Here is a 26,767-nt window from a genome sequence, read left to right as displayed (position 1 = left end):
CGTGACCCTGATTACAATGGGTTACCTGTCTGATGTGTGTCACCGTGTCCCTGACTACAATGTGTGACCTGTCTGATGTGTGTCATCGTGACTCTGATTACACTGGGTGACCTATCTGATGTGTGTCATCGTGCCCCTGACTACAATGTGTGACCTGTCTGATGTGTGTCATCGTGCCCCTGACTACAATGGGTGACCTTTTTGATGTGTGTCATCGTGCCCCTGATTACAATGTGTGACCTGTCTGATATGTGTCATCGTGACCCTGACTACAATGTGTGACCTGTCTGATGTGTGTCATCGTGCCCCTGACTACAATGGGTGACCTCTCTGATGTGTGTCATCGTGCCCCTGACTACAATGTGTGACCTGTCTGATGTGTGTCATCGTGACTCTGACTACAATGGGCGACCTGCCTGATGTGCGTCATCGTGCCCATGACTACAATAGGTGACCTGTCTGATGTGTGTCTCCGTGCCCCTGACTACAATGTGTGATCTGTCTGATGTGTGTCATCGTGACTCTGATTACAATGTGTGACCTGTCTGATGTGTGTCATCGTGACTCTGACTACAATAGGTGACCTGTCTGATGTGTGTCATCGTGCCCCTGACTACAATAGGTGACCTGTCTGATTTGTGTCATCGTGACTCTGACTACAATGGGTGACCTGTCTGATGTTTGTCAACGTGACTCTGACTACAATGGGTGACCTGCTGATGTGTGTCACCGTGACTCTGACTACAATGCGTGACCTGTCTGATGTGTGTCACCGTGACTCTGACTACAATGCGTGACCTGTCTGATGTGTGTCACCATGACCCTGACTACAATGGTCGACCTGTCTGATGTGTGTCACCGTCTAAGGCGCCGCGCTTCGCTGTGCAGAGTTGCGGCCCTTGGGCACGCCAGAAACCTATGATTGTGGGTTCGAATCCCGGTTCGCCCCAGTTATGTTTCTAGGTTTGTCAGCACCATACCCGTGCTCTTTGGTTTCACCGGAGTGGTAAACATCTGAGACCTGCATCACTTCGGGCTTTCCTCCCACATTAAGCTGACACGCCGCGATATAACTGGAATACTGTTCAAAGCGGCGTTAAACCCAACTCACTCACTCTTTGCCTTCAGTCCACACTCGATAATGTATCGGCCAAAGTGACACGAGATTATTGCTCACTGCAGCGTTCGACAACATCCACTTGCTTGGGGCCTTTACATGGTGCCATGCCTTTGTTTCCTTCAGATAATGATAAATGGATCATGAACTTTGTCGCATTTTCTGTTAAAACAATGACTTGTCAACATGTAGTAATAAAAAGAGTTTGTCATGCTTGTTCATACAGGGTGCAGTTTGCTAACAGAGCCTTCACAGCAGTATATCATACATATAATTCTTTCTGTATAGCATGCAGAGGCCACCATGTCAGTGTTGCCAGATACTGGTGTTAGTGCAAATACTCGTCCGTCACATCCAACATATTCACCTAGTCTTATCAGACAAAACGTTCAACATGGCGGACCAGGTTCGGGGATTCGATGCCTGGGACTATGTAGTATTTGGCGCCATGCTATTTATAAGTGCAGCAATTGGTGTGTATTATGCTGTGGTTGGAAGAAAACAGAAAAGTACGAAGGAATTTCTACTGGCGAGTAGTGGCATGGGAGTACTCCCTGTGGCTTTGTCCATCCTTCTCTCCTTCATGTCAGCCATCTTGGTTCTCGGAAACCCAGCGGAGATGTACACAGAAGGAACCCAGTTTTACACTAGAGTACTAGGGAGTCTCGGATGCGCAATCGCGTCCGTTATTTTTGTGCCTCTCTTCTACTCCCTGCATACAACAAGCGTTTTTCAGGTAGGTAACAAGTCTGAAAAATACTGTAGGATTATATTCTTCAGATTGAGGAAACATTTATAATATTCAGCGTCACCTATGGTTAATTAGTATATAAAGACCTCGCCATTTAAATATAATAACGAAATATTGCTATGATTAATTGAAAAATATAGCTGCACGTTTGCTAATATTCATATAGCGAAAACAAACCATTCCGCCGATAAGGAACATTACTTGTAATGTGCGTCGATCGATGCTCATGATATCAACCACCTGATTGTTTGGTCCAGACTTGATTATTCAGACCGCCGCCATATAGCTGGCATATTGTTGAATGCGGCGTTAAACAGGAAACAAACAAGCATTAAATAATATATCTGCACATATTTTTCTTTCAGTTCGTACTGTTAATGTACGTACGCTGCAGGCGCTGCTAAATATATCTAACTGTCAATTCTTCCCCGGATTGCAACCACGTGATCAAAACTCAATGATGATGTTCATCGCTAAGAAAATGGACATTTCTTGAAAAGGGCACTTTGCATTTTCTGTCATTGCTGTAAGCAATATTCCAAATCGACGGAAAGGCTTGTTTTTATTTTAAAAGTATCACGAAAGTAGATGGTAGCAGTACTCTGGTTACCACTCCTGGCTTCTGATTGGTCGATTCTGTGATGATGTCACTTCCGGTTTCGGTTTGGTCACGTGAGCTGCGCAGGGCATTGTGGGTCATGCGTGCGCCTCCAAGATGACGGCACTTCCGGTTCCGGTGCTGCGCGCGCATTCAAGATGGCGGCACGTCCGTTTCCGGGAGGGTCATCTCCCCATCCAAGATGAAGACTCGGCGCCTCCAAAAGGGTGGGAGGAGGAAAAGCGGGAGGGAGGAGGTGGAGGTGGTTTTTTTTGTTTTGGTTTGAGGGTAGTCAAAGCAAAGGATGAAAAAAATTCTTTCGGGAGAGATGGGTGGCCCTGAAAAGTAGATTACTTCTTCTCCCACCTGTCTCCTGACTGACTGAGATGATAAATCACTGATACGAGCTTACAATACACAGTCGACGACCCAGCAACTTTGTTTCTAGGTTGACGTCATATCGGCGAAGGATCTTGCATTCCACAAATCGTGTCATCGGGTGTGATGATGTGTTTGTAAACTTTGAGGTGCAAGGTCTCGTTCCACAAGGCGATCGTATTGTAGCGCAATGACAGTCGTTCGTCTAAGTTACTGTAGGCGATTGGTGATCACCTTAGCGCTACGATCATGGTGTAGAACGGACGCCTGAATTCTAAAGGTGAATCGACATGCACAGACATAGACGTGGTGTAGGAATGCAGGAAGCGGTCAGATGTCGATCTTGTTTTGTTTTTGTTTTTCTAATGGGTGTGCATGGCGATTTCCATCCTACAGACAACATAACACTTATGTTTGTTCTACTACAAAACGGCCCTTTTCAGGGCCACCTATCTCTCCCAAAAGAATGCTTTTCATCCTTTGCGTTGACTACCCTCACACCAAAACAAAAAAAACCACCTCCTCCTCCTCCTCCCTCCCGCCTTCTCGCCTTCCCGCCCTCTCTCCTCCCACCCTCTTGGAGGCGCCGAGCCGCCATCTTTGATTAGGAGATGACCCTCCCGGAAACGGACGTGCCGCCATCTTGGAGGCGCACGCATGACCCACAATGACCTGTGCAGGTCACGTGACCTAATGACGTCATCAGAGATCATGTGACCAAACCGAAACCGGAAGTGACGTCATCACAGAATCGACCAATCAGAAGCCAGGAGTGGTAACCAGAGTACTGCTACCAACTACTCACGAAGCTTTGCTCCAGTGTCCAGGGTGTCATTGAACAAGAATAAAGTAATAATGAAAACGTGCTAATAGGTTCACAGGTTTATTACTATCAGCTAGTCGTACGTATAGACCACAATAAAAAGGATCTAAATTCCAATTCACTCTGACAAAATTTACTGATTAATTAAAACACAACAACTATACAAGCTGATTAACTAAGCAACTGTATAACAGTAATAAAAAGAGGGTAGCTGAAAAAACACTTAGTCAAGATATGACAAGTTGTATAGACAGCCAATTACGTCGACTGCGACCAGTTAACACCTCGGAGATAAATAACTCAACACTCTAAGGAGTGAATAACCTCGGCTGGGTTAAAGTGGGAGAAGTACACATGTAAACGCAGAGGGCCTATCCTTAAAATAAGTCTTTTGGACAATAAAATAGCCGGAGCACGCCTGAATAACCAACTAATGACTAAAGACTCATAGATTTAGCAAGGAAATTCTAAGCTTGACCTAAGGACTATCCAGTCTCACAATCATTAAGACAGGTACTTGACCAAAAAAGTAACTTCACTCCCAATCGTAGATAGGTCCTTCATCTAAACTAGGCAATCAGGGGAAAATCGTTTATCCACGGATTACTATAAAAACGAAGTAAGAAAAACCCATGCAATTAAGTTTATATCAATACAACCAGAGTAAGTCAGCACGAGATAAACACTGCCTAGGAATAACTTACAAACGAAACCTGAGTTTCGATTGACCACCCAGTAGCAGGACGACCCATTACGGTCAAGCGATCTCTGACAGTAAAGACACATGATTTCGCCAAGGGTTGTATGAGTGTGCGCGGACCTCGGAGAAGACAACCTGTCCCGGTCAGCCTGTGGAATGCTAAACTAAAGTTCTTTCGGGAATGCTAGAAAACTGAGAATAGAATTTTTCGCAGACAGTTATTGAAATATCGAGTAGCTACCGATCGCCCTACCTGTGGTTTGAAGTATTTCAGTCACAAGGAGTCCTATCGACAAGTTTACAGGAGACAAATTCGAACGAAAACAGGAAGTTAACATTTATTCTAAGTCCAATGATGGCACCCTGAAACGGACTATAGAAATATGCGCACGTGACTCCGTAATAATAATAATGTAGTCTTCATAAAACATCTAATCCACACACAAAAATCATTTTGAGAAAATTTTAGATGTGCATCTTCTAAAATGACAAAATGACACTGCGTTTGTTTTGTTAACATTGCTCCCATGATGCATGTTACATTACACTTGCAGGTGTATAGTATAACCATGGTACACGATATGGAGTCTGTATTTGGAAATCTATACAAGTTCTTTACACTTTAAAGAGATAGAGGGAAAACATTTATTAATTTAGATAATTTAAATTACCGAACTGCCCAAGCTATATAGTTTTCCATTCATACCAGCAAGCCTACGGCATAATAAATTAAACAAAACAGGTATAGGGGTGGTCTCAAAAACAAAACTGGGACGTAAAAGGATATTAGACAGCTTTAATACAGGGTGATTAGGCGTATAGTGAACAACCTTTATGAGCAGAAGGTAACCCTGACTTGTAGTAGAATTTGGAAGGAATTAAAGATACAATTAATGTGAACTGCACTAACTATTGCCCTCAGGGAAATGGGATTACGACGATGACCGAGCAATTTTCAGGAGGTGATGTGTTCATAGACTGGTTGGAACTTCAGCTATTGGCCATTTTAAACAACGTCAGTGTCATTGTCATAGGTGAGGCGAGTTAATATTACGTAATATCAGATACTCTCGCCCAAACCATGAGTAGTCTGAAGGTGACCATACAGGAGTATATGACATTGGTCGACTTCAGACCATATGAAACGAAAGTTCAACTCATGGAGAAAATTCGGCCGAATGCAAACCCTGTAAAGTACAGGACATATGTGCTGGTGGCACAACACGGTCACGCTGTCTTACGTACGACAGTCAGACATTGTGAGCTCAACCCTGTTGTGCCCATCTTGGCTAAGTGTAAAGGTTTCGTGGCAAGACATAAAACAACATTCAAAAGTAAAGATTCATATACGTCATCAGCGGAGATAAATGCTACCTCAAGAAATCATCTGTAGAACAACAAATACTTTTAGATTCCAAAACCGAGACCTTCCAATACTCATCCCGTTTCATAGCTCTTAACTAGTCCATCATGTTTCCAAGCAAATATAATGCAGTGCATATCCTTAATTGCTACCCCATCAACACATGTCAATTAAGTGCAATACCAGCAATATTTTAAGATCCCCCCCAACTGATATTTGCACCTGGGAGAATGCACGGGACGATGTGAGGTCATCACCTCGGGACAGGTGTTAGGTAATTATCTCAGGGTATAGGCCATTTCATACATGCATGACAACACACGAATATTTTCTAAGTTGATCATCATTTTACCTGTAAAAGTACATTTTAAGGGTAATCACAATGTCAGTTAGGACAGGCTAGATTATGGCAATTAGCGTTATTTTGATATATGTTCTTTTTATAGTGCTATGACTCGTATTTATTAATGAAGCCAGAAAAGCAGTTTTCTAGCAATTCCGACAGTACTTTTAATTGTGCTGTCTTACATAGGGAAACCAACTGCAAAACCAATACGGGAAATGATGTCAACAGAATAAAGCGCTGAACACTAGCTATCCAACGGTAACACTAACAATTTGCAACCAGGACAATTATTGAGGTGGCAAAATTGACCATAAATACAAGAGAAATATCTACAATTATTAGATGATCCCGCTACTGCGCGAAAATATAAACCCATATGTCGTAGATCGCTGTGCAGAGTAGATAGCAGTGTTCTAGTGTTCCAATTCGCCGCATATCGCTGTGCAGAGTTGCGCCTATTGTCAGGATTCGCTGATCGCGAGTTTGAATTCCGACTGATGATGATCCTTCTCTGCTCTTGCTATTCTCGTGGGCGTCACACATTAAGAGCAGACATACCGCAGAAGTAGAAGATACGCCCGCAGCAAACATATGTGAAGCGGACAAAGACACCATTAGCAGGCACACATGTTGAACTCACTGACGCCTGTAGGAGACATGCAGACAGTTGCATGGTTGGTTTGTTGTTTAACGCCGCACTCAGCAATATTCCAGTTATATGACGCCAGTCTGTAAATAATCCAATCTGGACCAGACGATCCAGTGATTGACATCATGAGCATCGGTCCACGCAATTTGGATCGATGACATGCATCAACCTGGTCAGCGAGCCTGACCATCGGATCCCTTTTACGACAAACATAGTCGCCTTTTACGGCAAGCATGGGTTGCTGAAGACCTATTCTACCCCGGATCTTCACAGGTAGCATGTAACAGACACCTATGCTGCACACTGACGTCTGTACCAGACATACACACGCATGTAGCAGACATACACACGCATGTAACAGACACCTACGCTGCACACTGACGCCTGTAGCAGACATATATCCTGCACACAGGCACCTTTTGTTTTTGTTGTTGTTTTTTTTGTTGTTGTTGTTTAACGCCACACTCAGAAATATTCCAGCTATATGAGGGCGGTCTGTAAATAGTCGAGTCTAGACCAGACAATCCAATGATTAACATCATGAGCATCGATCCACATAATTGGGATACGATGACATGCGTCAAATAAGTTAATCGCCTATTACGACAAGCATAGTCGCTTTTTTTACGACAAGCATGGGTTGCTGAAGAATTTTTTTCTAAACCGGATCTTCACGGGCCACAGAAGTATTATCGACTTATTGCAGACACACCTGTAGCAGTAGCAGACTAACATGTAGCAGACACACTGTACCAGTGACAGACACATCTGTAATGGATACACTTGCATAATTAGCAGAGACGCTTGTTGCACTAACCGTCACGCGAATACCAACATGGAGTCTACCTTATCATAATATGACTTGTTGTGTTTCAGTATCTGGAGAAGCGGTTCGACTCCCGTGCCGCCAAACTGACAGGGACATGTATCATGATAATTCAGCAGGTGAGTGAGTGAGTGAGTGAGTGAGTGAGTGATGGGGTGAAGGGGTGAGTGAGTGAGTGAGTAAGTGTGTGAGTAAGTGAGTGAGTGAGTGAGTGAGTGAGTGAAGGGGTGAGTGAGTGAGTGAGTGAGTGAAGGGGTGAAGGGGTGAGTGAGTGAGTGAGTAAGTGTGTGAGTGAGTGAGTGAGTGAGTGAGTGAGTGAGTGAGTGAAGATGTGAGTGAGTGAGTAAGTGTGTGAGTGAGTGAGTGAGTTGAGTGAGTGAGTAAGTGAGTGAGTGAGTGAGTGAGTGAGTGAAGGTGTGAGTGAGTGAGTAAGTGTGTGAGTGAGTGAGTGAGTGAGTGAGTGAAGGTGTGAGTGAGTGAGTAAGTGTGTGAGTGAGTGAGTGAGTTGAGTGAGTGAGTAAGTGTGTGAGTGAGTGAGTGAGTTAGTGAGTGAGTGAAGGGGTGAAGGAGTGAGTGAAACAGGGAGGGGGACGATCGATTGGGTGAATGAGTAAGAAAAGTTGGTGAGCGAGTGAAGTGATCGATGACATGTCTGTTTTGATTTGTACCGTGATTGCAATGTAAACCTGCCTTTGCAAGTTTGTAATCCCTCATCACCTTCTTGTAACATCCTCAATAAGTCTCTTTCCCTTCCAGATGTTGTATATGGGAGTTGCATCGTTTGCTCCATCAACGGCTTTAGAAGCGGGTATGTATATTTATTTGCTTTAATTATACAAAACGTTCCTATTCTGTTCAGGAACATCTTTAGTGTTTCTCGAATTTCAATACGAAACCCAGTACAATGGGTAAGGACATATGATGACTGTGTGAATTGATTATTTGTATTTCAGTGACTGGGTTTCCGACATGGGCCACCATCATCACTGTAGGACTGGTGTCAACGTTCTACACCTCACTGGTGGGTGCAACACACTCTGCAATAGTTGGAGTGAATACGGCATTTAACATAACACGGAGTAAGACCTTCAGTCATTGTAGTTGGATTATTAAGGTAAGCGCCACATTTCCTTGAGTTGCGTCCCTTGGATATGTCGGGATCCGTTGATCACCGGGTCGAATCATAGACTCCCCTTGATATTTTTCAGTTTTGCTTGCATCTTTACTGCACTCACTGGCTTCACACCGTGAACCAACTGCAGCACTGGATTTATACGATAACGATATCTCTGTTGATATATATTGTCTTAACTTACATGTATCCTATTTATATTTTATTGGTTAATAACGTTTTGATATATTCCCTGTACCCGCTACAGTGTGTATAACTGCATATATACCCCGACGTCCTGGCAACAGACTTTGTAATTCAAACTCATTATAGCAACGCTGCGTCGTGTATATTAACATTCACATGCGGAGGGCAGCTGGAAGTAAGCAAATGGATACAAACAAAGCGTTCCTCTCCTCAAACCGTTTAATTTGAAACTGTGGAAAGTAAAAAATGTGGGGGTAAGAAAAGATTCGTTGAATCATTATTCCCCGGGCAATACGTTTTGATGTACCATCTGTGTTACCTATCTGTTGGAGGGGCACCGACACATATCCCCCTTGCCATAAGCCTACAACTAATATCAATCTTCCCATATCTTTGTGGATGGTTATTGTGATATTTCACGTCTATATCATTTTAGGGTGGAATGAAAGCAGTTGTGTGGACAGACGCATTTCAGTCAGTGGTGATGCTTGCCGGACTACTAGCAATAGTCATTCAGGTATGATCGTGGGGAATTATGTCAGAATACATACATGTATATGCCCAGTACAGTTACTGAAGCAGCCATACAACAAATATTCAAGCATATGTTATTTGTGAATACGTCCCCACACATTACAATAGACTATTTTAAAATTCCTTGTAATATTAGTAGACAGTGAAATTGGTGAACGTTTTAATAAATGGTACATCAAGTTTAATGTAAAAATTATGGGTGTATAGACTGACCTTAAAATAAATGTTCCATTCCATGATTTCAGGGATCCATCGTGGTTGGCGGCATGGGGGAAGTGTGGAGAATTAACGAAGAATGGGGAAGAATTAATTTCTGTAAGTATGTATCACATTCTGCTCAAGAGATGGTCGATTAGTCTGACCCGATGTGTTTTGCATTTCTACTCGAATAAAAGAATATACTTCAAATGACCCTCTATGAAATAATCTTTCAGCTGCTGTCTATGAAACAATATTGTAGGTTCATTCATCAAACATTCATTCTTACTGTTAAAGGAGAACATTACATAAATACACTTTCTGTCAGTCGCTGGCTAAGATTAATTTGTAACATGTTCCGCTACTAATATTTTTCCAAAGGGATGTTCTGAAAGTTTCAATCACTCTGACATGCATGTGTGTGCTTCACGTTTCAGCTTTGATCCAGATCCCACTGTCCGCCATTCCTTCTGGTCACTGGTCATTGGTGGGATGATAGGCTGGACATCGACGTACGGGGTCAACCAGGCCAGTGTCCAGCGCTACTGTGCACTGCCAACACTCCAGAAGGCCAAACTGTAAGATGCAATGTGACACAGCTGATATCTGAATGATAACACGGGGTGTGTGTATGGCTAGGACGTATGCATGTTTATATCCAGGCTACACTGACAATATTACCCGCACACACTTTGAAACTTTTATGCAAACTTATTTAACGACGGCTTCCGGAGGATTTCGAATTCGTTTATAAAACAACAAACAACATATAGTTGTCCAGTTGTCCATAACCAGAACTATTAGTGCTAATTACTGTAGAGTGTTGGCTTCCATGGTCTTTTGCTAATCACCGATCAGCGGAAATTATCTGTTGGCCTCCCTTGTTAGTTTCCGACTTTTGCTATCTTATTTCTTTTGTTAATTGTCCTAACATGTACATATATATGCTCTCTGCCTCATAACATTCATTCACCTGATGTTTCCTCAGAATAAAGAAGTGGACAACCATAAATTCTCTTTTCAGAGAACGCCATGGCATGATCCCCGCCCCCGATCTACATGCATTCAGTTTGTGTTGCCATTTCTAACACGTTTGGTTATTTAATATGTTGTCCGTTGTTGTATTATTTTTGACCTTGTATTGCAGGTCGGTGATGCTGAATGTAATTGGTATCTTCATTCTGTTCACCATCGTGAGTCTTGCCGGAATCATTGTCTTCGCCTATTACGCTAAAAAAGGATGTGATCCACTGTCCGCAAAATACGTCAGTAACTCGAACCAAGTAAGAACTGATAGAATGGGTATCATTTATTGAGGGGGGCACGGGTGGCCCACTCTTTTGAGGCGTCACCATTCGCTGTGCAGAGTTGCGTCCCTTGGGCACGCCAGAAACCTATGATTGTGGGTTCAAATCCCGGTTCGCCCCGATTATGTTTCTAGGTTTGTCAGCTCCACACCCGTCCTCGTGGGTTTCACCGAAGTGGTAACCGTCTGAGACCTGCAACACTTCGGGCTTTCCTCCCACATTAAGCTGGCACGCCGTGATATAACTGGAATACTGTTCAAAGTGGCGTTAAACCCAACTCACTCACTCACTCATTCAGTGGGAAGACACAATGTTATACTGTCTCGAAAATGTGCTTGTGCCCTGCACAAGAAAAGTCAAGAAAGAACTGAAGTTGCCAGTGCGACAGAAATCTCTTCTCATTTTTGATGTTTTTGTAGCCCATCGATGTCAAGATTTCCTGGATCTGTTACGCAAACGCCACTTCGTTTGTTTATTGTTTCCTTATTTTGATGCGCATAAAATTAATACGACCTTCCGTTTTTTGTATTAATATTCTGCTCGCATTAATTTCCTGTTTTACAGTATCTGGCTCAAAAGAAAGTAGCAGTCATAAAGATGTTAGCAACGTATCGTGGACTGAGGGTAGCCTCCTCCAGGCAGTGTTCAATTATCTGTTTGGGAATTGTTTGTCACTTTTTTCTTTCCAGCTGATACCCTACTTCGTGATGGAGGTGCTCGGATATCCCGGTCTCCCAGGATTGTTCATCTCATGTCTCTTTAGTGGAGCACTCAGGTAGGAAGTCTTCAGTATAGCGGAACACTCACGTAGGAACTGTTCAGTATAGTGGATCACTCAGGTAGGAAGTGTTTTGTTTAGTGCAGCACTCAGGTAGGAACTGATCAATATAGTGGATCACTCAGGTAGGAACTGATCAGTATAGTGGATCACTCAGGTAGGAACTGATCAGTATAGTGGATCACTCAGGTAGGAACTGATCAGTATAGTGGATCACTAAGGTAGGAACTGAACAGTATAGTGGATCACTAAGGTAGGAACTGAACAGTATAGTGGAGCACTCATTTAGGAAGTGTTTAGTGTCGTGGAGCACTCAGGTAGGAACTGTTCAGTACAATGGAGCACTCAGGTAGGAACTGAACAGTATAGTGGATCACTCAGGTAGGAACTGTTCAGTACAATGGAGCACTCAGGTAGGAACTGAACAGTATAGTGGATCACTCAGGTAGGAACTGTTCAGTACAATGGATCACTCAGGTAGGAACTGAACAGTATAGTGGATCACTCAGGTAGGAACTGTTCAGTACAATGGAGCACTCAGGTAGGAACTGAACAGTATAGTGGATCACTCAGGTAGGAACTGTTCAGTACAATGGAGAATGTTAGGTAGGAACTGTTCAGTACAATGGAGCACTCAGGTAGGAACTAAACAGTATAGTGGATCACTCAGGTAGGAACTGTTCAGTATAGTGGATCACTCAGGTAGGAACTGAACAGTATAGTGGATCACTCAGGTAGGAACTGTACAGTATAGTGGATCACTCAGGTAGGAACTGTTCAGTACAATGGAACACTCAGGTAGGAACTGATCAGTACAGTGGATCACTCAGGTAGGAACTGATCAGTACAATGGAGCACTCAGGTAGGAACTGATCAGTACAGTGGAGCACTCAGGTAGGAACTGTTCAGTATAGTGGAGCACTCAGGTAGGAACTGTTCAGTATAGTGGAACACTCAGGTAGGAACTGATCAGTATAGTGGATCACTCAGGTAGGAACTGATCAGTATAGTGGATCACTCATTTAGGAAGTGTTTAGTGTCGTGGAGCACTCAGGTAGGAACTGTTCAATTTAATGGAACAATTATATATAAACCGATCCCTCTAGACGAGGGGGTGCACTTTTCATGTTAGTGAAGCAAAGAAGTTGAACTTTTTCTCTTTTGTGGATCTTATATATGCACTGATTCCATAAGGGAACAACTCCGTCCACGCTTTTGTCAAACCTCTTTGATGTGGAATTCTTTCGAGTTGTCAAGTTCATCAGTGTTTATAGCTTGGTGTCTTCTCATATAGTCTTACCCATTCACATCATCATCTTTTGATAAGCAATCTTGCAACTTGCAGCACGATGTCCTCCTGTCTGAACGCACTGGCTGCTGTGTGCTGGGAGGACTTCCTGAAGCCAGTCCTCGGGGAAAGACTGAGCGAGGGACAGAAAACACTCGTCACAAAATTGTTGGGTTAGCTTTTCGAAGTTATTCATTTTCATTACAATAGAGGTACGAGTTCTTCAGATCAATATCAAAGTATTGAAGACCATAAAAGAAAACACCCCCTGCCCAATTGTAACACTATCCAGTATGGCCAGAGGCTGTGTAGAGGTGAGCTTATTGCTCAGAAGAAAGGGGTCAGTGACCAGGTGATGGTCATCAATCGGACAGTGATGACAAAGAGTTTCCCGTGTACTGTACCACGAACTTGTGTCGACCCCCCCTTAAAGGTTCAAGTGTCATTTCATGACCAGATGACGGTTATAAATCGAACAGTTGTTGACCGGTTTATCGTACCACGAACTTGTTTTGACCCCCCTGAAGATTTGAGGGTCACAGCCTTCCTATATAAACCGCACTGTCAGAGAGGCGGAGAGAGAGGCAGAGAGAGGCGGGGAGAGAGGCAGAGAAGGGCGCTGAACACTGACCAGGACCAGACGAAAACGGCAGAACACGAGCCAAGCTAACAGTCAAGTCATCGCTCAGAAGGCCAGCACACTGGTTCACGCCTGAAACAGCCCATAGCCTCTCTCACAGTCTCTGCCACGCGCTTGTTAAGTGTTCGTTGTACCAGCGTATAAAATTGGTCCTTGTTATTATTAAAACCTGCTGAAACCGAAGATCGTGTTTGTCTGTTGTGCTATACAATACTCGGCTAATATATCATTTTCTTGGAATGGAAAGTGTTTATCAGATCCATATCCACATGTGTAGAACATGAAGAGAACACCGTTCCTTCCAGTGGAAAGGAATGTAGATCTCGTGTTTTCAATGGAGAGCAAGGTTACCTGTAGAGTTATCTGCGTTAATTTATTGAAGCTCTACATTGAACTTGACAACAAAACTAAATAATAATTTCACTTTGCAGTTCTGTTTTTCGGTGGCGCTGGTATTGGGATGTCTTTTATAGCAATGAATTTAGGAGGAACAGTTTTACAGGTGAGATGTAGCATTTTATTGAACAACGTTACCGGATCTGAATGGGTTCAATATCAACGGGAAACGGGTAAACATATCAAGTAGGCAAAGAGATGTTACAATTCGTTCTCAAAACTGTATTTACAAACTAGCTTAAGCTATGACCTTTTCAAAACATACGTTGATTAAATGTTCAGATGATATCGTTGTTATATACCCTTACAAAAAAGTAGGGAATCATGAAATATATTTATGTTAATACCAATTATTGAAACAAAGATAAGTGTTGATGACACACATCCCATTCAAGGTCGTTTATTTCTGAAAAACACCAAAACAGATCCTACAGTTTGCGGGAGCTTCACGCAGTCTGATTTGACACTTTCAAGGCCGGTCGATTGATCTCTGTGCACAACTATTTCTGTCAATCTTACTGATTCTGCTTACCATTCAGATGTTCTTCATTTCATTCGTTGTTTGTGTATGAACTAGCGATGCGGCGTCATATTGCCAACAGACGTCAACGGCGTACACGGCGTCGAAACTGGGGTAGTCGTCGCTTGTCATGTGTCATCTTTTCAGATGAGTCCCGATTCACCCTGCACTTCCTTGATAGGCGTGGTCGCGTCTGTCAAAGTCGACATGAACGTCAAGCCAATGTACACCAGAGACATGACAATTTGGCGGAGGATGGTTATGGTATGGGATGGCATCACTATGACTGAGCGAACCCCACTCCATATTGTGCAAGGAAGGGTCACTGGACATGACTATGGGGACATACTGACCGTTTACAAGGCATGGGTCGACGTTTTGTCTTTGAGGACGACAACGTGCTCACCATCCACAAATGGTCGAAGCTGACCTCTAGCACCACAACACCAATAGGATGCCATTGCCAGGCATGAGCCCAGAACTCTCCTTCCACTGAACACGTCTTGGATATGATAGGGAGACGCGTGCGTCGACTTTATAGGTCACGGACCATGTGAGCTGAATTTGGCAAGTATCTGCCAGAGGAGTGGGACAGACTCTTTGAAATCTACATTCGGAGACGTCATGCGCATTATACCTCGTCAAGAGAATTGATCAAATCGTGGCGGTATCACGCAACGTCGACAAACGTCAAATGTCCATTCTTACCCCCTATCGTCCTTCAAGATCGTTGATGGTCATAAAGATCCACAGTCACACTGCACTACTGGTTATGATGTGTTCCCAACACGTTGAATATTATTATGTTACTAGAAACTAGTCTATCTTTCAGTTTCGGTACTTTAAAGTTATTTCTTTTTTTAGATATATATGTTACCTTTAAGGCATCGTTGAGCTTCACTGGGGCTGCCTCGGGGCCTCTGCTGGGGATGTTTGCTCTCGGCGCCTTCTTCCCGTGGGCCAACTGGATTGTAAGTTGACAAACAGATATAGCTGACACCTTTAGCTTCGCTATTTATCGATAATATATGTGTTTCACTTCACGTTAGTAATTAATGTGTCAAAATGCAGGTGTGTTGCAGGTGTTATTTCTACTCATTTACAAAGAATCCGTCCACTTTTTTCAGTGCATTGTCGATCAATAATTTGAAAATAAGTTTCCAATATCAAAGTGTTTTCTCACCTCATGGTCACATATATACCTAAATCTATATCTTTATTATACATATTTGTATCTGCTATTTTTATAACAATAAGTGTGAAGAAGGGCCGGTTTCGATAGTTCGATTGTGTGAACACCATTTCTACCTGGAATGTTTCTATATGCAGCGTGAGCCTGAATCAGATCATATGTCTTGTAGGGAGCAGTGGTCGGCGGTATTCTAGGGTTGGCGTTTCCCTTGTGGATCAGCATAGGAGCCTACACTGTTGTGGGAGCCCCAACTGGCCTTGACTACCCAACATACAACTGCAGCGTCCCCAACACCACCGACTCCATGACAACAACAATGTCCTCACTCATGACAACAGCTGGAGGGACTGTCGAGTAGTGAGTGGGTTAGCGTGTACACGTGTAGAGGAGTTAATGTCAGTGAGGGGGTTAGCATGTACACGTGTAGTGGTGTTAATGTCAGTAAGTGGGTTAGCGTGTACACGTGCAGTGGAGTTAATGTCAGTGAAGGGGTTAGCGTGTACACGTGTAGTGGTGTTAATGTCAGTAAGTGGGTTAGCGTGTACACGTGTAGTGGAGTTAATGTCAGTGAGGGGGTTAGCGTGTACACGTGTAGTGGAGTTAATGTCAGTGAGGGGTTAGCGTGTACACGTGCAGTTGTGTTAATGTCAGTAAGTGGGTTAGCGTGTACACGTGTAGTGGTGTTAATGTCAGTGAGTGGGTTAGCGTGTACACGTGTAGTGGAGTTAATGTCAGTGAGGGGGTTAGCATGTACACGTGTAGTGGTGTTAATGTCAGTGAGGGGGTTAGCGTGTACACGTGCAGTGGTGTTATTGTCAGTGAGGGGGTTAGCGTGTACACGTGTAGTGGTGTTAATGTCAGTGAGTGGGTTAGAGTGTACACGTGTAGTGGAGTCAATGTCAGTGAGGGGGTTAGCATGTACACGTGTAGCGGAGTTAATGTCAGTGAGGGGGTTAGCGTGTACATGTGTAGTGGTCTTAATGTCAGTGAGTGGGTTAGCGTGTACACGTGTAGTGGTCTTAATGTCAGCACACATATGTCCGAAATACAATGATAATAATTTAAGACATTCCATGTAGTTAAGAAGATCAGACTTACGTTAATCGTTTACCACTTCTGTTCCTGAGCCACTCACAGTAAGTGAGTGAGTTTGGTTTAAAGCATATTTGATGTGGGAGGAATACCCGAAGTATGTAAGTCTTAATGTTTTAAAACTGAGCAGACACATGAGACCGTATGGTACTGACGAAGATTCGAACCCATTTCTATATTTTTTGGGGGGTCACTTGTTAACCTTTACGGTATACCGTCATTGAGGAGTATCTACTGTTTTCTTATTGTGATTAACATTATTCGTATTTCCACTTGGATTTTGTTTCCAAATAAGGTAGCATTACAACAGCATGAAAACATCTGATCGCTGCCATATGTGTGCGTAAATACGTATTAGGGGGAGATGGCCTTTGGTTCTGACAGAAGATGTTTGGATATGCGATGACCTCGCTTTCCCCGTAGTTTCTCTGAATTAGTGTTACTTTTAAACGCCCTTTGGTTCTGTATGCCTCTCACTTAAGTAGGTGTCGCTTCAAGTCCGGTCTTAGTAGTGGTACACGTAGTCATTATTTTGTTTTGTTTCAGTGGCATCTCCGCCCTCTACACAGTGTCCTCTCTACCTCATCTCTACTCTATCATGTTTCAGTACTGGCGTCTCCGCCCTCTACACAGTGTCCTCTCTACCTCATCTCTACTCTATCATGCTTCAGTACTGGTGTCTCCGCCCTCTACACAGTGTCCTCTCTACCTCATCTCTACTCTATCATGTTTCAGTACTGGTATCTCCACCCTGTACACAGTGTCCTCTCTACCTCATCTCTACTCTGTCATGTTTCAGTACTGGTATCTCCGCCCTGTACACAGTGTCCTCTCTACCTCATCTCTACTCTATCATGTTTCAGTACTGGTGTCTCCGCCCTGTACACAGTGTCCTCTCTACCTCATCTCTACTCTATCATGCTTCAGTACTGGTGTCTCCGCCCTCTACACAGTGTCCTCTCTACCTCATCTCTACCCTATCATGTTTCAGTACTGGTGTCTCCGCCCTGTACACAGTGTCCTCTCTACCTCATCTCTACTCTATCATGCTTCAGTACTGGTATCTCCGCCCTCTACACAGTGTCCTCTCTACCTCATCTCTACTCTATCATGCTTCAGTACTGGTGTCTCCGCCCTCTACACAGTGTCCTCTCTACCTCATCTCTACTCTATCATGTTTCAGTACTGGTATCTCCGCCCTGTACACAGTGTCCTCTCTACCTCATCTCTACTCTATCATGCTTCAGTACTGGTATCTCCGCCCTCTACACAGTGTCCTCTCTACCTCATCTCTACTCTATCATGTTTCAGTACTGGTGTCTCCGCCCTGTACACAGTGTCCTCTCTACCTCATCTCTACTCTATAATGTTTCAGTACTGGTATCTCCGCCCTGTACACAGTGTCCTCTCTACCTCATCTCTACTCTATCATGTTTCAGTACGGGTGTCTCGGCCCTGTACACAGTGTCCTCTCTACCTCATATCTACTCTATCATGTTTCAGTACTGGTGTCTCCGCCCTGTACACAGTGTCCTCTCTACCTCATCTCTACTCTATCATGTTTCAGTACGGGTGTCTCCGCCCTCTACACAGTGTCCTCTCTACCTCATCTCTACTCTGTCATGTTTCAGTACTGGTGTCTCCGCCCTGTACACAATGTCCTCTCTACCTCATCTCTACTCTATCATGCTTCAGTACTGGTGTCTCCGCCCTGTACACAGTGTCCTCTCTACCTCATCTCTACTCTATCATGCTTCAGTACTGGTGTCTCCGCCCTGTACACAGTGTCCTCTCTACCTCATCTCTACTCTATCATGCTTCAGTACTGGTGTCTCCGCCCTGTACACAGTGTCCTCTCTACCTCATCTCTACTCTATCGTGCTTCAGTACTGGTGTCTCCGCCCTGTACACAGTGTCCTCTCTACCTCATCTCTACTCTATCATGCTTCAGTACTGGTGTCTCCGCCCTGTACACAGTGTCCTCTCTACCTCATCTCTACTCTATCATGCTTCAGTACTGGTGTCTCCGCCCTGTACACAGTGTCCTCCCTACTTCATCTCTACTCTGTCATGTTTCAGTACTGGTGTCTCCGCCGTGTATACAGTGTCCTCTCTACCTCATCTCTACCCTATCATGTTTCAGTACGGGTGTCTCCGCCCTGTACACAGTGTCCTCTCTACCTCATCTCTACTCTGTCATGTTTCAGTACTGGTATCTCCGCCCTGTACACAGTGTCCTCTCTACCTCATCTCTACTCTATCATGTTTCAGTGGTATCTCCGCCCTGTACACAGTGTCCTCTCTACCTCATCTCTACTCTATCGTGCTTCAGTACTGGTGTCTCCGCCCTGTACACAGTGTCCTCTCTACCTCATCTCTACTCTATCATGCTTCAGTACTGGTGTCTCCGCCCTGTACACAGTGTCCTCTCTACCTCATCTCTACTCTATCATGCTTCAGTACTGGTGTCTCCGCCCTGTACACAGTGTCCTCCCTACTTCATCTCTACTCTGTCATGTTTCAGTACTGGTGTCTCCGCCGTGTATACAGTGTCCTCTCTACCTCATCTCTACCCTATCATGTTTCAGTACGGGTGTCTCCGCCCTGTACACAGTGTCCTCTCTACCTCATCTCTACTCTGTCATGTTTCAGTACTGGTATCTCCGCCCTGTACACAGTGTCCTCTCTACCTCATCTCTACTCTATCATGTTTCAGTGGTATCTCCGCCCTGTACACAGTGTCCTCTCTACCTCATCTCTACTCTATCATGTTTCAGTGGTATCTCCGCCCTGTACACAGTGTCCTCTCTACCTCATCTCTACTCTATCATGTTTCAGTGGTATCTCCGCCCTGTACACACTGTCCTCTCTACCTCATCTCTACTCCATCATGTTTCAGTACTGGTGTCTCCGTCCTCTACACAGTGTCCTCTCTACCTCATCTCTACTCCATCATGCTTCAGTACTGGTGTCTCCGTCCTCTACACAGTGTCCTCTCTACCTCATCTCTACTCCATCATGTTTCAGTACTGGTGTCTCCGCCGTGTACACAGTGTCCTCTCTACCTCATCTCTACTCTATCATGTTTCAGTACGGGTATCTCGGCCCTCTACACAGTGTCATATTTGTGGTACCCGGCTATTGGTGCAGCGACAGTGGTCGTTGTTGGTCTCATTGTGAGCGCTATCACAGGTCAGTCACCTCATTTGTAGTTGAGTTCAGGCCTCGTTCGATGTATCTCTATTTGTTGTCAGTCTCTGTGTGGCAGTGGCACAGTGGCTTTTGTTATCCTTTGACCACAGTGCGTGAAACCTAGTCATACATGTAGGTGAGGTGAAATTGGGTTTAACGTCACGTCCAAGATTATTGCACTTATATGCGACGTGCGTGCACGTGTGTGTGTGTGGCTGCTTGTACTAGTCCTGACTGATCCCGATTTATAGTGCTAGCTCGCTGAGATACCACGCCGCAGTTTAACATGAATACCCCACTCAGACACAGTATACTGACTCCGAGCCGACCAGTCCTTGTTTTAGCCCCTTAATGCCGAGCGCCAGACAGGGTAGCAACAAGTACCATCTTTTAACGTCTTTTGGTATGACGCGGCCGGGAATCGAGCCCCGGACCTTCCGCTCTCTGCGCGGACGCTCTACCTCTAGACCACGGAGGCGGTCACCTAGTCATAAGTACAACGACATACAAAGGATCAGCGACCTTTCAATATATCTACGGTAGTTTTCTTTAATTATTCTCACAACTTAGAGTGCACAAAACAACACTAGCCATCCAACACAACCAGATGGATTGTACAAGCTTAGGGGGCAGGTGTGAACGGTTACGTCTGTGGCCGTGATAATTGTCCTTTACTTTGAATTGACAATGTGATGACAAAAACTGTTTTAGCAGAAACACGATTATTGATACCTAAACGGTGCCTATTTGACATACAATGACGACATAAACATGTGAGTGAATGAGTGAGTATGGTTTTACGCCGCTTTTTAGCAATATTCCAGCAATATCACGGGGGTGGGGGGGGGCACCAGATTGTACCCATGTCTTGAATCGAACCCGGGTCTTCGGCGTGACGAGCGAACGCTTTATCCACTGGGCTACCCGACAGCCCCTACATGATTATGTAAAAACGAGTATCCACGGTCATTCGGGCTTGTGAAGACCTGCCTATAATCTTTATCATATTGTACCAATATTGTCAAATGAATAGTTACAAAACTGGGACATATTTGTTCAACACCTGTAAATACCAGAACTGTAAATGATACAAATGCGCGGGTCAATCTTGGTTTTCTCATTTCTCAACAGACAATACTGATATGTCAGGCACAGAGACTATCGGACCAGAATATCCTGACTATATCTATAGTGTGGACAAATAATGTTTGATATCAACAGTTATCACAGCTCTGTTAAGAGCAACTGTAGAAAACATAACTGGGCACTTCACAAAATTTCAGGTAGCTGGATTGACAAGAGAGAATTTGGTTCCGAGACATCAAAAATCTTGACCCCTACCCAGGTATATTGTATTGTAAGCCCCTCTATCCCAGGTATATTTTATTGAAAACCCCTCTATCCCAGGTTTATTGTATTCAACACCCCATTGTCCAAGGTATATTGTATTGGCAGCCCCTCTATCCAGGTATATTGTATTGACAGCACCTCTATCCAAGTATATTGTATTGACAGCACCTCTATCCCATGTATATTTCATTGAAAACCCCTCTATCCCAGATATATTGTATTCAACGCCCCATTGTCCTAGGTATATTGTATTATAAACCCTTCTATCCCAGGTACATTGTATTGAAGGCCCCTCTATCCCAGGTATATTGTATTGAACGCCCCATTGTCCCAGGTATATTGTATTGACATTCCCTCTATCACAGGTATATTCTATAGAAAACCCCTCTATCACAGGTATATTCTATTGAAAACCCCTCTATCCCAGGTATATTGTATTGACAGACCCTCTATCCAGGTATATTGTATTGAAAACCCCTCTATCCAGGTATATTGTATTGAAAACCTCTCTATCCAGGTATATTGTATTGAAAACCCCTCTATCCAAGGTATATTGTATTGAAAACCCCTCTATCCAGGAATATTGTATCGAAAGCCCCTCTATCCCAGGTATATTGTATTGAACGCCCCATTGTCCCAGGTATATTGTATTGAAAACCCCTCTATCCCAGGTATATTGTATTGACAGCCCCTCTATCCGAGGTATATTCTATTGAACGTCCCATTGTCCCAGGTATATCCCCTCGTTCCCTGTACTCGCAGGTATGAATCGGCTGGGTGATGTGGACACAAAGTATCTTGTACCTTTCTTCGACCGACTCTTCTGCTGCCTTCCCGCTCCCGTCAGAAGGTGTCTCCGCTGTAACCAGGATTTCAGAGACCCGGAGTTAGGTGTGTCCGCTGTAACCAGAAGTTCAGAGACCTGGAAGTACGTGTCTTCGCTGTAACCAGGAGTTCAGAGACCCCAAGGTAGGTGTCTCCGCTGTAACCAGGAGATCAGAGACCCGGGGGTAGGTGTCTCCACTGTAACCAGGTGTTCAGAGACCCGGAGGTAGGTGTCTCTGTTGTAGCCAGGAGTTCAGAGACCCGGAGGTAGGTATCTCTGCTGTAACCAGGAGTTCAGAGACCCGGAGGTAGGTGTCTCCACTGTAACCAGGAGTCTAGAGACCCGGAGGTAGGTGTCTCTGCTGTAGCCAGGAGTTCAGAGACCCGGAGGTAGGTATCTCTGCTGTAACCAGGAGTTCAGAGACCCCGAGGTAGGTGCAACCGCTGTAACCAGGAGTTCAGAGACCCAGAGGTAGGTGTCTCCGCTGTAACCAGGAGTTCAGAGACCCGGAGGAAGGAGTAACCGCTGTAACCAGGAGTTCAGAGACCCGGAGGTAGGTGTCTCCGCTGTAACCCGGAGTTCAGAGACCCGGTTGTAGGTGTGTCCGCTGTAACCAGGAGTTCAGAGACCCGGAGGTAGGTGTCTCCGCTGTAACCAGGATTTCAGAGACCCGGAGGTAGGTATCTCCACTGTAACCAGGAGTTCAGAGACCCGGAGGTAGGTGTCTCTGCTGTAGCCAAGAGTTCAGAGACCCGGAGGTAGGTGTCTCCGCTGTAACCAGGAGTTCAGAGACCCGGAGGAAGGAGTAACCGCTGTAAGCAGGAGTTCAGAGACCCGGAGGTAGGAGTCTCTGCTGTAACCAGGATTTCAGAGACCCGGAGGTAGGTGTCTCCGCTGTAACCAGGAGTTCAGAGACCTGGAGGTAGGTGTCTCCGCTGTAACCAGGAGTTCAGAGACCCCGAAATAGGTGTCTCCGCTGTAACCAGGAGTTCAGAGACCCGGAGGTAGGCGTCTCCGCTGTAACTAGGAGTTCAAAGACCCGGAGGTAGGTGTCTCCGCTGTAACCAGGAGTTCAGAGACCCCGAAATAGGTGTCTCCGCTGTAACCAGGAGTTCAGAGACCCGGAGGTAGGTGTCTCCGCTGTAACCAGGAGTTCAGAGATCCGGAGGTAGGTGTCTCCGCTGTAACCAGGAGTCTAGAGACCCGGAGGTAGGTGTCTCTGCTCTAACCAGGAGTTCAGAGACCCGGAGGTAGGTGTCTCCGCTGTAAGCAGGAGTCTAGAGACCCGGAGGTAGGTGTCTCTGCTCTAACCAGGAGTTCAGAGGCCCGGAGGTAGGTGTCTCCGCTGTAACCAGGAGTTCAGAGACCCGGAGGTAGGTGTCTCCGCTGTAACCAGGAGTTCAGAGACTCGGAGGTAGGTTTCAGCCTGTCGGTCTCAGTAAAATAATCAAAATCCTAGCTCTGTGACTGACATATCGGGTTCAGGTTTGGACAAGGCTGCTTTGTAAAACAGAAGTAACTTCACTTGGGCTAAGGTTGATTGGTGCTGAGGCTGCTTTGTTAAACGGGTGTACCTCAATTTGTGACAAGGTTAGCTGTGCTGAGACTGCTAAGTTTGCTTTGTAAAACGGGTGTACCTCAGTTTCTGGCTAAAGTTGAATGGTGCTGAGGTTTTGTTGTGAAACGGGGGGTACCTCAACTTGTGGCTATTGTTGACTGGTGCTGAGTTTGCTTTGTAAAACGAGTGTACCTCAGTTTGTGACAAGGTTAACTGTATTGAGACTGCTAAGTTTGCTTTATGAAACGGGTGTACCTCAATTTGGAAAAGGTTAACTGTATTGAGACTGCTAAGTTTGATTTGTAAAACGGGTGTACCTCAGTTTGTGACAAGGTTAACTGTATTGAGACTGCTAAGTTTGCTTTATGAAACGGGTGTACCTCAATTTGTGACAAGGTTAACTGTATTGAGACTGCTAAGTTTGCTTTATGAAACGGGTGTACCTCAGTTTGTGACAAGGTTAACTGTATTGAGGCTGCTAAGTTTGCTTGTAAAACGGGTGTACCTCAGTTTGTGACAAGGTTAACTGTATTGAGACTGCTAAGTTTGCTTTGTAAAACGGGGGTACCTCAATTTGTGACAAGGTTAACTGTATTGAGACTGCTAAGTTTGATTTGTAAAACGGGTGTACCTCAATTTGTGACAAGGTTAACTGTATTGAGACTGCTAAGTTTGCTTTGTAAAACGGGTGTACCTCAATTTGTGACAAGGTTAACTGTATTGAGACTGCTAAGTTTGCTTTGTAAAACGGGGGTACCTCAATTTGTGACAAGGTTAACTGTATTGAGACTGCTAAGTTTGCTTTGTAAAACGGGGGTACCTCAATTTGTGACAAGGTTAACTGTATTGAGACTGCTAAGTTTGCTTTGTAAAACGGGTGTACCTCAATTTGTGACAAGGTTAACCGTGCTGAGACTGCTTAAGCTGCGTGTTTAAAATGGATAATACTAAGTTTTGTTGACGGCGAACTGAGAGAAAAGTGGTCTTATGCAACGAATGTCACAAAACGTTTTTGCAAGGTTCAACAGCACGAAAGTTGCCTTGTGAAAGAGGTTCTCGAGGCTATTTACTGGCAGGAACTGGGACGATTACAAAGTCGTAACAGTCTGTTCAGGTTGTAATCATTTACAATAACAAAATAACAAAACCATTCATTTTCTCATTGTGTTATTTTGTTACTATCAGGAAATAGCATCTGAAAAGGATGGGGAGATTGTGATACCAGCGTCCGGAGAGAGAGACAGCAGTTCCTGCAGGGAGAAGTTACCCCTGGACGGGTCGGGACCTATCCCTGTGTATGGATTAACATGTAAGGAGAACATCGAAACCAAAACCGGAGTTATCAACTCAGCTGCCGATGTCTTCAACGACCAGAAACAGCAAAACGGAACACAGTTCTAAATCTCCCTTTCCAATAGTCTCAACGTTACCAAATCTTTTGACGTTCAGCCATTTGAAGTTTAGTTTTTATTAAAATAGTTTGTAGAACAAAATATATTTAGCTTATCTAATGTATAACAAATATATATCCATCATGAATTATTCACGGCTATGAATACAATCAGAAACTGTCATTTTACCTATCATGTAAGCATCTTCAGTGATCAGCAGTCATTCATGGTCGTAGTTTTAGATATTCAGAAAATAATGATTATGTTCATAACCATTGTATCCAGTATAAGAAGCGCGGTGAGACATGTAGCAATGTAGCAACAGTTCTCAACACGAATGTTTCAACAAGAGAGAAACCTGCAGATCTGCCTACATACGTGATATATGTATCACAACACACAGTCAGCTTTGTGTCTTTTGGATATTTTCATCCTACATGCCAAAACTGTTGACTTACAAGCATCATGATACATGATTCAACTCATTTTAACTTAATTCAACTAATTTGTGGCTTTATTAAAATATGTTTTTCGTTGGCAAATACATAAAGGTTTTCTACAATCATCGTGACACTCATTTAAATCTAATTTAACTAAATTGTGGCGTTTTGGACAATCCCTTTGAAGCATTAACTAATTGTGTGTAAAGTATATTATATTATGTGAAATATACTTTATATTATATCATTACATTACTATTTAAATGGGCCTTTGGTTGGATATAGAAGTTTTACAAATGTGACCTTCAGTACATATTGTAACGATCTTTAATGAACCCGGCCTCACCTCTCAAAAATATGTTAAAGTTACCACACGCGTAGATGAGACATTGGTCTGGTTAAAGCACGGTTTGGATGGCCTTTGATTGGCGTGCGAAAGGTCTGAGAGGCGGAGCATCATCCAAGTCAGTGAGCCTAACAACCCGATCCCGTTAGTCGCCTCTTACGACAAGCATAATTGCCTTTTACGGCATACGTTGTCTACTGGTAGAGCGTCCGCCCGGAGAGCGGAAGGTCCGGGGTTCGATCCCAGGCCGCGTCTTACAAAAAGATGTTACAAAATGGTACTTGTTGTTACCCTGTCTGGCGCTCGGCATTAAGGGGCTAAAACAAGTACTGGTCGTCTCGGAGTCAGTGTACTGTGTCCGAGTGGGGTATTCACGTTAAACTGCGGCATGGTATCTTAGTGGGCTAGCACTATAAATCGTCATTAGTCGTGCATGCACGTCGCAATATAAGTGCAATAATCCTGGACGCAACGTTAAACCCCATTTCACCTCGCTTCACACACTGGAGGGGTGAGTTCAAAACAACGTTCATACTGAGTCGCTTGTTTTAAATACCCTGGTTTGAATTAGTCTTCAGCAAACCATGCTCGTCGACAGTGACGACAAACAGGATGGGATGGCCCTCGTCAGGCTCGCTGGCTTGGTGGATGCATTTCATCGTATCCCAATTCGATGCTCAGGATATCAGTCACTGGATTGTCCATGCTCGATTACACGCCACCGTCATTTATCTGTATTATTGTGCATCTTCAAACAACAAACACATCACAGTCAACATCGAGTCCAACTGCGTTCCACATACTGACTGCAATATATTATCACACACAGGACGCCGTGACACTGTAGTGT

General features: G+C 44.2%; 1 protein-coding gene across 1 annotated transcript; it reads left to right on the top strand.

Moving 5' to 3' along the window:
* Window positions 1-1,511: 1,511 nt before the first annotated feature.
* LOC139460836 (sodium-coupled monocarboxylate transporter 1-like) lies at window positions 1,512-25,141 on the top strand. The gene is made up of 16 exons (XM_071242311.1): window positions 1,512-1,853; window positions 7,602-7,670; window positions 8,308-8,359; window positions 8,505-8,572; window positions 9,306-9,386; window positions 9,649-9,722; window positions 10,039-10,179; window positions 10,749-10,884; window positions 11,598-11,683; window positions 13,032-13,147; window positions 14,046-14,116; window positions 15,415-15,501; window positions 15,892-16,079; window positions 19,906-20,006; window positions 22,119-22,249; window positions 24,926-25,141. Exons 1-16 carry the CDS (start codon window positions 1,512-1,514, stop codon window positions 25,139-25,141), a joined length of 1,959 nt encoding a protein of 652 aa, XP_071098412.1.
* Window positions 25,142-26,767: the final 1,626 nt, after the last annotated feature.

This window comes from Haliotis cracherodii, unplaced genomic scaffold, assembly GCF_022045235.1.
Source record: "Haliotis cracherodii isolate W230 unplaced genomic scaffold, xgHalCrac1.p SCAF_14, whole genome shotgun sequence".
Classification (NCBI taxonomy): domain Eukaryota; kingdom Metazoa; phylum Mollusca; class Gastropoda; order Lepetellida; family Haliotidae; genus Haliotis; species Haliotis cracherodii.
Note: the sequence above shows the minus strand (reverse complement) of the source record. Positions and strands in the feature narration are given on the sequence as shown.